Here is a 16495-nt window from a genome sequence, read left to right as displayed (position 1 = left end):
GAAGTTTATAGGAATCAGCTGAACACATGAAGAGATAGGGAAAAGAAAGTATTATTTCAAGTTGCAGGATGTGCTGATGAGACCAAACTCTGTCCTTGCCTAGATATGCCAAGTGCACCTAAGACCAGCCCTGAACCTATGTTACTARGTTATTTTTATTTCAAAAGATTWCACTGAGGGGCTGAYCCAAAACCCACTGAAGCAAGCAGCMTTTTTACCAACAGGCTTCAGTGACATTCTGGCTCTGGCCCTAATACTATGTTAATGTTAAAAACCAGAAGCAAATAATTAATGAAATTTATTGATTCGGAAGGGTGGGGGGTAAATCTCAGTTAAACCACAYCTTTACATGTAAAGTCAGCAATCTAAAGATGTTAAATAATCACTGCACACAACTGATAAGCGCAAAACCCAAGCAAACCCCAAGTTTGCAGCATTAGTCAAATACTAATTACAAAGCCAGAGGAGCACTGCAAAGCCAAAAAGGCATCATACTCAAGCAATGCTTAGAGTGCAGCAAATCATTATGAGGCAGCAAAACGCTCAGCAACTAGAAAATATTTCGGGAAGAAAATAAATGGGTAAGGCAGCATTTGTGCAGAAAAAATATATATGGACCTTTATTATTACCTTCAGAGATAGGACTAGGAGTGGACGCAGGAAACTGGTATGTAGGAGAGTAAGGATTGTCTTCTGCAGCAGAGAAAAGCAGTGGATTTTGAGACTATCCACAATGAAGTGGAGGTTCTGCTTAATCCCCCAACTTCCTATCACCATATGATTTTATTGCCTACTTTAATAACACTGGTCTAAATGGAAACATACTTTAAAAATAGATTAATGGATTAGCAAAGATTTAGTTATTTTATACATCACACAAGAAGGTATACTGGGCATAACTGARTTTCCAGGCAGTGTAACACATGGATAACAGAAAACTAGAACCTGAATCCAGTTACTATTAGGGCACTATAGTACAGTTAACTCAAAGCACAAGACAACAGATACTCTGACTAAAYTTCTGGTACCTTCAGTTTTTTGCTGGATTTCAGGAAGTTCAGGAAATATGTAGGTAGGGCAATAAGGGTTTTCTTCAGGATTGTCTAAGGAGAGGAACATGATTTGCAAAAAAGATCAGAAAGGAYAGATTTAAAGGGGAGGAAGGGCAAGCCAAGAATCCATTCAAGCTGACTGTAGAACAGTCCCTCTCATGCTGATGTTCCAGCAGAACACAACCTAGAATGCCTCTGTTCATTGCTGCTTTGCATGTCTGGGCCTTGTGAGAGATCCTGGAAGCCAAGGGGACTGAACTMATTCTCCTCCATCTGAGCACGGGCTCTGGCTGAGCTAAAGAACCTCTGTTAGGAGCAGTAGGATTAGGAAATCGTTCAACTCCTCCTCATTGCACCCAATACAGCACAGCATTTATYTATGCGTAAAGCTCATCAGGACAGCACTGCAGCAGCAAATACAGCTCCAGTTTGGCATGCTCTACATTTTGTTACAGMAGCACAGGTCTGAGCTGCACTCGCCTGTGTGTCAGGCTGTTCAGAGGGTTCAGTTTGCAAATGCTACTGCAGCCATTTCTCACACAGAAGAAAAATGTGAATGTATCAGCAGTCAGGCATAGAAGTGCCCCAAGGTGGGAATGCCCTGAGAGTGCACCACTGCAAAGTTTGCGACTGCTCCCTACAATTCTACGTTTTCAAAGGAGAAAGATTAGGGTTCAGATTCTGAATTCACCAAAAATTAATGGAAACCTTTCCACTGGTTTCAGTGAGCTTCAAATCATGCTTTGTTGTGCAGCTACTAAAGCTTAACAGTGTAAAAKATTTTCTCTTATGTACAGAGAAGTTTCAGGGATAACCTACTGTATTTTAAAAGCATCTGGATTGGGTTAGCTGGYAAAACTGGAGTTCAGGGATCTATTTTCTCTAAGTATGGAATTATTATTGGCTTTTCTGGTCTCATATAGTACACTTGTTTCCATGAAGACACTGCAGTTCACCTTTCAGATCAACTCAGACCTTTCTTTGGACTTCACTGTTCTYTCATCTTTGACTTCAAAGATTTCAAATACATTGGTTGAGTTCTGTGGTGCAGAGCAAACACCAGTTAACATAAAATGCTTTTATTTAACATCCAGTACAATTCTTCATATGAGAAAACAAATTGKCATCAAGGTGGTCTTTTAAAGTAAATAAAAACCATCTCTGCTACAGTACCTCTGTTTAGTTTGTGGATCTGTTTGAACATYGTCTTGTACCAGTCCTTCGATCTGTCTGTATTCTATGGGAAAAACAAATATACATAGAAATAATCAACAATGACTTCTACCAGACTTTCAAAGTTATTACAAWTCTTTCAGCAATGAAAAAGATTTCCAATCTGCTATGTGAAAGCTGTATGGTACTAATATTTTGAAATATTTATTTCACTCAGATACCTGATCTCACATGTCACGAAGCTTTACTAGAATAACTAATAATGTACAAGCTTTGCAGAGGCAGGTTGTAATCTCTGYAGAACTTTAGATTGTATGAAAAGTTTTGTATATTAATCTGGTTTGACATCTAAAATTAAACATCTTGCCTATTTTAGTCATACATACCAATTTCCTAAGCATTCAATGGACAGTTAGAAACTTTCAGTGTTTAAGCCATTCTAGACACTAGTTGTAGGAACAGGTTAGTAATTATTTTCATAAATTCCCCTGAACACTGGATGAACGTAATCCCATATAATAGAGGTATCTGCCTCTAAGATGGCTAAATGAAACAAAACTCTCCTTTAGCTGCTGCATTGGAAGGAAACAGAGGAGAAGAGAACATTATTCTCACCATTATGARAAGAAATACTGATTTTTAATTTTCTTTCCTCTGAAGCAACTGACAGTAAATGGAATAATTAATCATAAAATATGTTGGAACTAGAATTCTAACTTTAAATCTCTGCAGCTTTAGTGAGTTACCCCAAAAGTCCTCAGGTAGGCAGAATCTAGCTCAGGTTTTATGTTCAGTGTTGTCTCACCCTCAGTGGAATCCCAATATCATCAACAGAGGTATCAGCCATGTAGTGAGGGCTCCTGATGGTGCTTCTCTTTTCTTCCACTGCTCTCTTCTCACTTGGCACTGGCTCCTGAACTGGCTTGTCCCGTAGCAGTGCTGAATCAACTTTATCCGAAACTAATCTGTCTGGCACTGAATCTGGAAATGACAATGGAGGGTTCTTACCTCATCCCAGTATTTCACCACATAACGATATTCTGCTCTTTTAAAGCAAAAATCCTAGCAAGTAGTTGATGAGACAGACCATGTCACTGCTAGCTGTGGTTAGCAGCTGAACTGAAGGAAATCTCCCGAGAAAATGCCTSATGCCAGCAAAAGCAGGCATCTCTGAGGTAGTTACCATTACACACCTCCTGACAGTCCCAGCTGTCATGTAAGACAATACAAAATTTTGGTTTCAAGAATTGTTTCTTTTGACTAATTAGTAACTCCACAATGTCAAGTCTTCATCAAAAAGTGATACAGTCTCCTGTATATTATTTTTTGCTGATTTTAACTTAAAGGAGTATGTGGTAGTGAAGCACTACTTTTTAACAGCTTGCATTCACCTGTCTGACAATCCCACTTGTTGCAGACAGTGTATGATGCTTCCAATTGATTTCTGTGCCCTAATCAGACAGCATAAACAACAAATTCTGCTGTTTAAGCACACATATGATATGATTGCACAGGAGTCTGTATAAAGATGGAGGGAAATCATGAATTTCTTTAGATTGCCTTGCTTCTGAACTGGAATTCCTTGACACTGCCCAACCGACTCCCAGAGGCAGCAGCAGGCGTCACCAAGGGACTTCAGGTTGCTCTGAAGCCCTGCTCTGCTCTGGAGAGCTGCAGCACAGCAACTCATAGACTTAGTCAAGGATTTGTTCTAYGTGGATTTCCTGGAGAGGAAACATCTGCAATTTTAGTCTGCCTCATCAAGACTTTTGCAAATTTCATAATTTTTACATCACTGCATGCATTGAAAAGAGGAAGATACATTTATTCACATGCACATCATCATGCTGCCCAAAGCCATTAAATGTGTAGAAATCTGAAAGGGGCAGACAGCAAGGAAAGGCTCGTGCATAGCAATGCATTGATCTGTGGGTACCTTGAGCAACCACAATTCTGCCCTGTAAAACTCAGTACTGAAGGATTTGTGTTTAAAAGATTGGTTAGAAATTGCCACAAAGCTTTAAGTTTTCCTCCTCCTTAAGAAAAMCCAAAATAATAATGTTTCTAAATGTTCCAAATGAAGCAAAGCATATATTAAATMCTTGGTTAGCATTTTCATCCTATTTCCCCTCTCTGTGAATGTGTGTGCAGTCTTTCCTGTCATGTGTACAAGTCTCTCTATTTTGYAGGAAATATTTGGTACTCTTTAAGCCTCTATGAACAGAGCATGAAAAGAGYAACTGAAATAAGACCATTCTTCCAAGACCTCGAGGACCAAAAGSAAGCAGATTTTTGTATGGGGATGAGGATGTGAAGGTCTAGAGAAGTAATTCTTTTCTACAAGCTAAAGAATTCAATCGTAGAGAAGGGCACAAAGTCCTTCTCTAACAGGACTGATAAACGTATTTTTTTTTTAATTCCTTAGCTCCTTGCACTAGAAATGGCACACTCCCTGGCACCTGAGCAACTCCTCTGCAGGAGCAGCAGCAGTATAGGGGGTTGCACAGCAACAGTTTGACTGCTGTGACCAATAGCACACAAAAATTGGGGGAAGAGATGGGAGCCAGCAGCTTTGTGTGGTTGTTTGGTACTCTGAGAGCAGATGCAGACCCAGCTGTACCACAAAGTGCTTCATTCTTCCACACTGAGGATCTTTCAGTCTAACAAACTGCTCTGTGGCTATCTGCAGCTCAGAAAACAAAGGAGTTCCTGATAATGAAGGGAAACACCTTACGAAGGGAAAAACCAAAAGGAAACTTCTGTTCAGATTCACAGGCAAGCATTAAACTCACAGCTGCCTGGTGTCTGATCAGACAACAGCTACACTAAGAGAAGGAGCTGAGAAAAACCACTGGAAGCTGTTGTGGAGCCTGTCACCTTAACAGGACAGTCTGGTGTCACAGCCAAAGGAACGTGGGGTGTGAAGTCAGACCAGGTCAGCAGCTGCCACCTGGGCAGATTTTGTACTCATGGCACACACTGCTAGTCCAGGGCCCACACAGGAGAGCAAGAGCACATGATAGTGGCTCCTTTGGGTTTCCAGTGTGGTATTTCAAGTGCTTAGGCACTCTCCAGGACTCTCTTCTCACCCACCTCTCCATATACCCCACYATGGCCATAACTGAAAAATGTTAACAGGAGTAAACAGTGCACAATGCACTGCTCYTGTAACATCCACTACAGACTGAGCTATTTCTGTTTGGGCTGTTTGGAGGAAAAGATGACCAAGAAAATAATTTGCTCATCTTTCCACAAGAGGCTCTCATACCTGGGCAGAGAAGGGGGGCAGCACACATGCATACCTGCATACTACAATTTTACCATATAYTACTTCACATTTGACATAGCACTTCTGCTCTTGGAGTCATGTAAATACTGATTTTTATTTCTCTTCCTCTCCCCTCACCACAAGCAAGACTAACTGCACTGGATGTGTAGAGAAACATGAGAATATGCCCTAAGGGAATAAACCTAAAGGCTCAAAAGGCAGCCCCAAAAGTCAATTAGAACAATCAAACTATGGACATTTYATGATGTATGAGAAAATGACGAATAATTTAGGGATTTCATCTATTCCTTTGCAGTTCCTGGGCAGTGTGTTTGCTAAAGGTACCCCACAAGCTATCAAAGCAGCAGCTTTGCTCCAGCAGAGGCAGCAGTTGAGGGGTAGCAGACCTTTCACATCATACCTGCCAGGCTACTAAGCCTTTTTTGCTGTTCTGTGGTATAGGAAGAAACAAAACAAAAAGAAATACAGAACAAATGYGTGAGACATAAACAGCAAGTGCTCTGGTGCTGCATTTCTGACAGGCAAGAAGTACGGTGTAGACAGAATGGCAGCAGCTGCTGGAGAGAATCTGTTTTCAAATACCCTGCCAAAGTGACAGCCCACAGTTCCTTCTCCACACAGCAGCCTCGTGGAACAACATAAATCTCATTATGCAGTGACCAATACATTTGCAAAGAGCACTTTCATTTAAATTTTCTTTGTTTTTTCGTAACATCAGAGAATGAAACATTGAACAGGACACCATTTGAAAACCAGTAAAAACTCACAGAGTCAAACAACTTGACAACTAACTCTTTTACCATTAGCATGAAGTACATTTTGAAGTAATATTGCTGTAGCATTTCAAAAGGATATAGGAAAGGACCAAGYCATTGCTGGTGCTTGCTGAGTCTCATCACATATTACTGAGCCATAGATTCAGTGATTTGTGCACAGACACAGCTTGAAGGCTTTGATTCTCRAAACAATCCCCTTAGTTAGAGGCTTTTCATTAATGAGTTCCCAGACTGGGAAATTTGTGCTATCTTTCAGCAGGTTTGACCACCCTAAAGTTAGTTCTTTCTAAAAGAATGTCCAAATGACTTACCCAAACCACAGATGGGAATATACCAAGAATTCTTAGTACTCTGYCCTCTGCTTATTTTACTCCCTAGCAATTAATCCTTTTCTTTAAAGCATGAAAGCCATTTAAAAAGAAGAAACTATTTCACTGTACAAACATTTTTGAAAGCTCATATTGTTAGTGCAAAGATTAAAAAACTTTAATATAKTAAACACACCTGTTATATCTTCATATGATAAACCACACCATGCAAAGCCTGCACAGGAAATAATCRAGCTTTGGGGTGGCACAGAACACTTGTCAAGCAAGTCTGCAGTAGTAACAAACCTCCAGTGTGTGCTGTTTGCTAGCAGAACCACCTTCATTAGGTGTTTGTACCAAATGGATCATCTCAGCAAGGGAGACTGGTATGTCTCTTCAGAGCATTTCCCTCATCAATACCTCTGAACCTCATTCAGCCCCAGCCCTCTGCTCTGCTGATCACAGWCAGCGAGTTGTTCCTGTGCATTATGTTCACATGAGAGCTGCCAACACAGGGAAAAACCTCTTCATGCACTGGGTGAAAGGAAGGGCCAGCACTCTGAGGCAGGAGAGCAGGTGGGAAACACCTGCTGCAAGGCTCACTGGTCTAAGCAGGCAAGCAGGAATATGTTGCTGTACTAGAGGAAACTGCAGTGAGAAATTTAAGGATGCCCATCTCTGAAACTTGTGAGGAAAAATGTGAGGTCTCGGCTTTAGCCACCCCTTCACCAAGGAGAACTTACTGAATCACTAAGCTTTTCTGACAAGAACATGTGGTTTAAGGAATCAATGCTTGGGAGGTTTTTCCTATCTCATTTCCGCAGAGGAGGGAATACCATGAATTAATAGAATTCTTATTAAAAAACCCAAATATAGTTATGTGAAGGAGAGATTTCCTTTTCACTTGTATCTCTGTGTGGGAATGGGAGCAGCTGGTGGATAGAAGCAGAAGGAGCTGGAGGTGTCTTATCTCCTGCCTGACCAGAGTCAGGTGGTGCAGCCACAGACACACCAGCTAGCTGAGGCTTCCACCTTTGATCTTGTCTTCTGGGACGGTAAGCAAATGCCAAAAACTTGTGGGATTCCCAGGGAAAGGGTCAAGCAGAGGGATAAAACTGCTGACAATAGTGAAGGAATGATTATAGATGCCTTCAGAGGTACCCAGACTTGAAATCAGTRAAAGAAAGGGAAGAGAAAACAAGTATTTGAGGACATGTTTAGTGCAAAATAAAGGTGTCAAAAAGAAAATTTGCTAGAAATGAACAAGAGAATCTGAAATAACTTGTTTTTAAGTATGAATTTTATTCAGTTGATACCACTGAAATCCAGGAGAAAAATTCTGAGATTTTTCATCAAGCTTACTGAGTAAGATCAGGCCAACAAAAAAGGATATAGTGAACTTTCTATTTTTCAAATGCCATTACCAGTTTCTAAGTCTCTGATGGCTCCAAATCAAATTGTCTTACATGCAGATTAATGAACTAGCACATAAAGCACTAAATAGTAAGAAGTAGGTGATGTCTGCCACAACAGTCACTTCAGAGAGTAAGAGAACTTGCTCCTTAAAAAACAATCAATAATCCATTGAGGAGAAAGAAAGCCACATTATCCATCTGGAAGACGAACTGAACTATTGGAGATCTCAGACTTCCTGCATTAAAAGGACCTTGAAATTTCTAATTTACAAGGCATTTCAGAGCACACAAGAAGAATTTTTACTAAACATCATCTTGACATGAGAGAATTGATTTCAGTACAAAACATAATTAACCATTCAGGGGAAGGTGGAACATAACCTAGTAACAATTTGTTATATGCCACGAGAGCAACTTAGTTTTGAACAGATAAGGTTTATAAAGATGAAACTAAATATGAATAATGTCAGCTGCGACAGAAATTCAGTAGAAAACTAAGATCTGAGAAACATTAAAAAAAACTAAGTTCACAGTAAGATATCCTAACACTATGCTGGGATAAATCCTACATGGCAACGGAAGCATAAGGAACTGCAGGAAACCCTCAACACATAAAAAGATGGAAAATGTACACCTACAAGAAGGCAACATATGCTGGGAAATGAAAGAAAATTACAGCGGAATTAAAGCATTAACAGAATGTCTCAGACTCAAAAATAGGTTTGAGGCACAAGAAGAATAAACAGAAACCTAGCAATGATCTTGTTCTTTAACAAAATAGGCACAGTGGAACTGTTAATAAAAGGGCAGGAAAGATGACACATCTGATTACTATTTCCATTCTGCACTTGAGAAAAAAAGGAAGAAAAAAAAAGTATGATGTCCTACTGCCTGATGGAGAAATACTTTCCACTACAACAGTAACTAAGGACTATGCTGAAGGACAACAGCTGAGGTCAGATGAAAATTAGCACGTTCATATAGACCTTAGTTAACAGCTTTAGAGCAGTTTTTTGCTCTAAAGAGAACAGCTATGGAGATTGGACCATTAGCATTCATCCTCAGTATGTCTTGGAACGCAAATGAAAATCCACAGGACAAGGAAGAAAGCAAATGTTGTGACAACCTTTGAAAAACATTAGTCTGATGGCTGGGACATCTGTCTGTCAAGTCAGCAATAATGCCATAAAAATTATTTATATGGCATCTTTAATAAATACAGTTTCAGACATATAATGTCAATCAATATAAATTTGTGACTAAGATGCCTTGTCAAACCAACATGATGCACACAGATTGCAAGTTCGACTAATATAGATTGAAAAACAGGGATTAGAATGATGTACTTCAAAGACACGACCAAACTGCATATCAGGCCATGATCAGTACCACAGAAAAGCATTCATCAGTGCTTTTCAAGAGAAGGCTCTTCAATCTATCAGGGTAAAGTATCAGGAATGCTAATGGTTTGCTAAGAGCAATATTCAGACAGGACAAATCGTTAACCATGAAGGTAATTAGTAAAGAAAATCATTTCACATCAGTCCTCTCACAGCCAGTGTGTGTGTATCATCACATTACATAACTTTGTCTCTCGATGCTCCTGAAGTCTACAGAGAGAAAATATCCTTGTGTTGTACACAGTGAAATGCTCCGAATTTTGAAACATAAAAAAAGACCAAAAGAATACACCATGTAAAGAAAGTCAGCAAGAAGCTCTGAGATTCAAAAAGGCTGCCTCAAATCAGATTTTCTCCTCTTGAAGCAGCTGAGGAATCCAGACACCCTTGTTCAGAAACACATAAGCAAAACTACTTGAGATGCTAGCCAAAAGGAGGAGATAATCTGCTCATTACCCCTTTAATCAGCGGGGCTACAGTGAGAACACTATCTTCAGGCTCAAAGACTGAAGGCTGTTTTTAAAAGGTACTGCTAAAAATCCCATGAGGGACTGCAAAGGAGCTACAGTATGAAAGTGCAGGTCTTTGCCCTATTTTCTCATATTATTTTCCTTGCAAAAGGTAAGCCACAGCCCTGTAGATTCCTGGACTTTTCCAAATCCACTAGAAATCAAGGCAAACTGGACTGCACYTCTGAAGCCTGTTAAAAGCTACAGTCTTTAGTGATTCACAGTGACCTGGGAACCTGTGGTAATGTCAGCCATCAGGAGAACTAAAAAGGAGAAGCAAAGTTTCCCTCAAAATCCAGAGGTAAAGAGATGGAACTATCCATCCAGAGAGAGCTTCTGTGAGAAAGGCTTCAGTTACTGGGAGCTCTCAAACAAGGCTGWGTTGCTCATATGCAAATCCAGAGCTCAAGGATTACTGCAGTATGAGTTTGAGTTGATCCAGTTACTGATAGAGGAAAAAACACTGCCAAGATAAAACTTGTGGGCAAGCAGATTATTTACTATTGGGCAAGTTCTGCTGCAAATTCAGAGGTCAAATCTCTCTCATATTAATAGAAAATGCAGTTGCTTTTGTGCTGCAGTAGCTAAGAAGTAACATTTCCCACCACAAGAAGACACCTGACAGCTCTTATCTTGCAACAGCTTAGTCGTATGTCCATAGCACAGCTAAAAACCTCTCCCCAGTCTCAAAGAGCTTCTGATCCACAGGTTTTAATTAAAACATACATTGCTCTCACTTGTCTGTTTTATGTTCTAGTCACTACAACTTTTTGGAGGCAACTTCGTTAGTTCTCAGCAGTCTGGACCTAATTATTCACAGCACACACATTCTCCAGTTCCTTGCAGCGTAACAGTTTGCTCACATTTGAGCCACAATTATCCATATGCAAGTCTCCTTACCTCGATTGTGCTGCAAGAGGACAATAGTGGGATTGACAATTGTGGTAGAAGGATAGGCAGAGGCAGACTTGCTGATGGAAGTGATGGAGTCAGTGCCAGGCTGGGGCACTTCATTTAGCACAGGACCTGGGTCCTGAAAAGAAAAGCAATATATCATTAGCATAATGCAAAAGGCTGCTACACCAGGAAAATCTGGGAAAAAAAACCCCAATATTTCAGGCTGAATGAGAAGCATAATCACAGCAAATTTTAGTAAAAAAAGGCATAAGCACAAGTATTACCCTGCTCTTTGTACATATGCTACTCATTGTTAATGGAATTAGTTTGCTAAGGCAGTACTACAGTTATTTGGTGTTGGGTTTCACAACTCCAACCCCAAAAGAGGGCACTAAGTTTATCTAGCAGACTCTTTGGAGCAAACACAAGGTGTCAGAAATGAGCAAAACTTGTTGCAGGGGGGAGGGAAGACGTTCTCTTTCCCCTGATACATCCACACACAAACATTTGTTCCAAGAGTATTTCTTTCATAGCAAGAAGTCYGACATGCAAAACTCATGCAATTCTGGAGTGAATCAGTATTACTGCAGCTGGTTTGGTAAGAAAAGTCTAAGAAATTAAATTAGCACTGTCACTAGAGAGACAGTGTGATACCTACCTGATTAAAGTAATGACATAAAAAAAMCCCAAAACTGACAGGGGGTAAAAAGTAGGACTCTAATAAGGAAGGTGGCTCTGCTGCTGGAGCACAGATAGCAAGCTGCTCTTGCTGTCCTAAAGCATCCATCTCCATTATCTGCTTAGTTCAAACCCACCTTTAGTATCATCACGGCTCTGGCTGCTCTGTATAAATATAGGCTGTGTCAGCAGAGAGACTTTGAAAACTAGTTCACCTTTGAAAAACCTCAGTCCAATATCTCATGGATATTGGACTTTTGGTGGTGATAAGGTGGCTGAGATAAAGAAGGGATGATGCCTAAAGACTGTGTGTGCACCAGCTTAGGCTGAGAATTGTCAAAGCTTCTTAAGGAATTCAAACACACAATTACCGTTAATGGGGACTGCGAATCCAAACAAAGAGAATATGGGACAGCAGACCAAATTCCTGCACTCCTGCTGCTCCACTGTCTCAAATGCTTCGAGCTACTGATCTGTAAAATCAGCTGAGCATTCAAAGTATTTTCATCAACTCCTGAATATGCACAGAATATTGCTCCAGAAAAATCCCTACTTCCAGCTTTTCTGGCCAAGTGCAACTGCAACTCAGTGCCCTTCAWACCCACCAGCATCAGACGAAAGGACTTACAGCATCAGGCAGGGAACTGAACAGGGGCCAAAGTGAGGCCTGGCACCAGAGCTCAGAGAAAAATCATAGTGAGAATTTGCCATAATCAGAACAAGCACCTACAGCCTCTCCAACCTTGCGGGGAAATGGGGAAGAACAATCTTGTTCTGTTGGATGAAGGTGATCTTGCTCCAGGCAGCATCTGGTGAGGCCATAGACATTTCATGGGGAAAGAAAAGAACCAATGGTCTTCAGAAATAGATGTCTCCAAGAGAGAGACCCAGCCCCATTTTGCTAACTGGAATAATATTCCAAACAATGCAATTAGGGCAAAGGAGCAAGAGTCAGGGAAAAGTACAAGAATTTGGTTTGACCTTCACTTTGATGACTAAAATACAAATAAGAATCCCTCAAAGAAGAGTGATGCTGGATYGGGATAGCAGCCCCAGAGAAGTCACCAAAGAGGATGAAGGAAGACCATTTAAATAATTGTGGAAAATAGCTCTGTGGCTGCATGCCTGAAGTGAGCATGTCCAAAAATGTTTCAAAACTCTCATCTCAAGAAAGTCAGGTACAACAAAATCTCCACTGGTCCTCTATGATTTGGGTGCCTCCTGATTTATTTTTCTGGAGTCTGCAGATAGGTTTCATTWAAAAAAAAGACAAAACAACCAAAAAAAACCCCTCTAGAACACAAAAGTGAAACACAAACAAACAAAAAACACCAAACAAACAAAAAACCCTACAAAGTAAAACCAAAACACCAAATCCAAACTTTCATTCATTGCTCTCTGCAATAAAAACCCTACCAATTTTAACAAAAGTAGAAAGGCCAATGCTGAGAACATTTGAAAATATCATCCCTGGTTGTTTTTTTCTTTCCCCCAGTCCACATGCCTGTTTGTTAAATCCCTAAAGACTCAAAGGGCAGAGCAAGCAYCATCATGAGAGAAGGCAGTGTCTGCTGAACTTCTTCCTTGTCCTTACAAGTAAGCATAAAAAGTGGCTGGAAGACTTCCAGTACGAGGAGGGTAGGGTACTTTTTGCCTCCTCTGCAACTTTAACTGAGAGATACTTTTCCTCCCTTGTCCCCGAGGACTTTTTAAAATAGGTGATGAGCTTAAAGAGAAACAGAACCTAACCCAAGAAGAACACAGTAAATTCCAAGTTCAAACTCTTGTGGACTGAATTCTTCAAAATTTTCRAAGACAAGCAATTCCAAATTGATGAAACTCTCTGTCTAATCTATCCCATAGAACCTCCACGCTTGGAAGACTCTACAGAAATTGATCTTATAACTCGCAGGTCATTGGATCCTGGCAGCAATCTTACACTGATTTTATCAGGGATTTGTGTGGAGACCATATGGTCTTACGGCTCCAAGKGGAACAGAAAGCCAGGCCTAACCTTTAACTGGTCTGCTGCTGCTGCTTGAAATGTTATTCAAATACAATTAAGGATTCTATAAAAAGACCCTGAAGAGATCAGTTAGTTGCAGCTATTCAGTTTATGCAGAATTCATTATTCTGAGCAAATCCTGTGAGGACTCTTAAGGYGTGCATCACCCAGCAGAAGGGGCACAAAGGGAGACAGTCAATTGTTGCAAGAAGTCAATAGAAAGTTCAAAGCTGCACAAGGCAGGCAAAACTGCATGCACTAGCACAGGATGCAAACAAGGTTTCAGCTGTCATGCTGCTGGCAGGGAGTGAGTCATCACTCCTCCCTCAAGTTTAGTATTGCAAGGAGAAAGTAATTTTAATCCCAGAATACAAATTTAGGAAAAGGGCGAGGAGGGTACTTGGCAAGCTTACTGTATGTGAGATGACTCCAGTGATTTCAGGCTTCAAACCCCTGTGCAAAGCCCCCGTGACTGGAGGGACAAGTGAAGGTGGTGATGAGAAGAATGGCAGTTTCGGATAAACAGAGGGTAATGTGCCAGATGTAGAGGGTGCTTGGTTATGGTGGGAGCCCCTCTGGAGATGTGGGGGAATAAAATCGTCTAGAGTTGGAAAAGTCAAGGGTGAGGCAGGAGAAACAATCTCAGGGAATACGGAGCCTTGCCCGAAAGGAACCAGAGGCGGTGGTGGAGTGCTGGAGCTGCCTTCTTGTTGTCTGTCTGGATTAACCTGGAGGAGGGGGACTACTATAACTCCAGGCTGAGCTGAGGTGGTGGCAGTGGCATCCTGTAGGAAACAAGGTGTGGTTATGCACTGGGGGAGATTGGTACTTTAGTTTAATGCAGCCATCGTGTCATGCAAGGAATGTACCCAAAATGATACAAAGCCCCAACAGATCTTCTTTCCTTAATGAGACACACTTYTTCAGGCTTGCAGCCGTGGCCTCTATAAACACAAAGTTTTTTCACAAAAATCTTCAGATCCCCTCACCAACCCTCTTCTCCAGTTCTGTGTAGTGAGGCTAAATGAAACCACAGAACAGCTCAGCATTCACCATGACTTGAGAAGCTCTAACCATCACATTACAGAGTTTGCTTCTTTCACATCTCCCTAAAATAAAAAGATCCTCACCAGCCCAACCCAACTCCCTATAAGCACCACACACACACAAACACACAGATCGACACTGAGGGGACACACATGGGGTGTTAAATATTATCAAGTAGAAGACCACAAGACTCAGGGAGGCACAACAAGTGCTCAGAAATTAAGTAGGAGGGGAATAAAGCATTAAGGGAACACTGTAATGAATTAAAGAACTGTTCACACGGCTGAAAGAAAACAAGGTTATGGAGAAAACATGTACCATGCCACGTCCCATTGCCTTGTATGGTGGCTGTCGCTGCTGAGTAAGGTAAGGCTCTTTTCTCATCCTGTCCTCTGTGGCAGTTGTGCTCTGGGGCTCTAGCACTCTGTCCCTCACAGCTTGCGGAGGTGATGACTGAGTCCGGGAGGGCTGGCCCGCACCATAACTAACTGCGTCTTTGCTGAGGACAATGTAATAGTACGGCCTGGGAGGAATAGGAGGAGGAGGAGCAGCAGGAAGAGACTTTTCAGTGTCTGTTACAGAGGAAACAATGTTGGTGGCTGGTGCCTGAGTGAGCTCAGCGCCCAAACTGGTGCTGGCTGCTGGGTCATGTGTGGTGCCAGTGGAATTTTGAGATGCGCCTGAGCAAGTGCTGTTAGATAAACAAGCCACATATAGYTTGGTGACCTTTTTATCCGCCTTCGTCTCATGACTGGAATTCATTCCAGCCTTACTACTGGGATCTGCCCTGTCAGGGTTGCGTTGTATGGACGATGCACCYGATGAGGAGTGACTTCCCCAGAGTGGCTGCCCAGCATGCACCTCATCTTTGGGGCCTGAAGAGGGAGAACGCCCTGCTGGCAAGCCTTGCTTCCCGCTGGGGACAGCCCCATAGGGGGTAGGTGATGATGAATAACAGCGTGCACTGGTGTTTGGTGACACACGCTGCGTATAAGGCTTGGGTGCATTCAGGTACACACAGTCCATGATGGGCACTGGCAACAGGTTGGTCACTTTAGTGTCAGTGCGAGGACGCCATGCAAAGCTTTCCTCTTTGGGAAGAGGAGGACGGGGAGGAGCAAGGGCCTGACCAGGCAGAGTCAAGAAGGTAGGAAGGAGAGAGGAAGCAGCATCAAATGAAAGGAAAAAGGAAGGAAAAAAATTAAAATTCTGAGAATGAATTTGATCATTAGACTTGGGTTAAGCAGGTTTTAATACAGCAAGAATAAAAAGCAATTACAGTATTTGGAAGGCCAGTGCAGAACTCACTCACATACACTGTCTCACACGCTCTTTCTTAGCACAGCACACAAACTTAACCCAGCTCTCAAGTCCCTGCCTACACGTTTCTCTCTCTATGCTCAATAATTCTCACTACTGTATTGTTTTGAGAGGCCTGCACAGCAACACCCACCATGCCCCTGGGAAAGCCTCAGTCAAGATTTAACATCATGGCTAACTAAATTCAGGCTCATGCTTGCATAACTAAACACTTCCCAGCAATGGGAACGTTTGAACTGCAAAGCCAAATCCAGAGCTCTAGGCCATCTCTGCCTGTTAAGTGCACTGCTGAAAAATGAACATTGGAAAGTTTCTCCAGCACTAATGAAAGCAGACATCATGCGAATGCTGTAGCCTATCACAGCTGGCTAAGCARAAAGTCAGCATTTCTTCTTTCTAAAGGCCAGCTCTTCAATTCTCTTTAGGATTTTTCAATCCTGAAAATGCTTTCAGGAAAACCACAATAATTAAAGTTTCTTGAGGAACTGAGATCATCAGAATTTGCCTCCAGAATCAAGATCACAACAGAGAAATCCTGCTTCCAGTAAATAATAAAAAAAGCTTTACTRGTCTTGGCAATTTGCAACACAGAGCTTGCTAACTCCAAAATGCCTGCTGATTGCAAT

At 41.5% G+C, this 16495-nt stretch overlaps 1 protein-coding gene across 32 annotated transcripts in view; it reads right to left on the bottom strand.

The window, feature by feature from the left end:
• The window catches only part of SORBS1 (sorbin and SH3 domain containing 1), a 158892-nt gene that overhangs the window by 40278 nt on the left and 102119 nt on the right, over positions 1–16495 (bottom strand). For 14 of the 32 annotated variants that reach the window (XM_057377070.1, XM_057377071.1, XM_057377064.1 and 11 more), the window contains 7 exons: positions 14868–15674; positions 13916–14287; positions 10823–10955; positions 5915–5944; positions 3031–3206; positions 2226–2289; positions 631–693 (listed from right to left, as the gene is read on the bottom strand). In XM_057377070.1, coding sequence (XP_057233053.1) covers positions 631–693; positions 2226–2289; positions 3031–3206; positions 5915–5944; positions 10823–10955; positions 13916–14287; positions 14868–15674 — 1645 coding nt within the window. The remainder of the gene's footprint in view (positions 1–630; positions 694–2225; positions 2290–3030; positions 3207–5914; positions 5945–10822; positions 10956–13915; positions 14288–14867; positions 15675–16495) is intronic. The other 18 variants (XM_057377081.1, XM_057377085.1, XM_057377088.1 and 15 more) reach the window with 5 other exon arrangements.

Source organism: Malurus melanocephalus, unplaced genomic scaffold (assembly GCF_030028575.1).
Source record: "Malurus melanocephalus ecotype Western Australia unplaced genomic scaffold, MMel_1.1 scaffold_299, whole genome shotgun sequence".
Taxonomy (NCBI): Eukaryota; Metazoa; Chordata; class Aves; order Passeriformes; family Maluridae; genus Malurus; species Malurus melanocephalus.
Note: the sequence above shows the minus strand (reverse complement) of the source record. Positions and strands in the feature narration are given on the sequence as shown.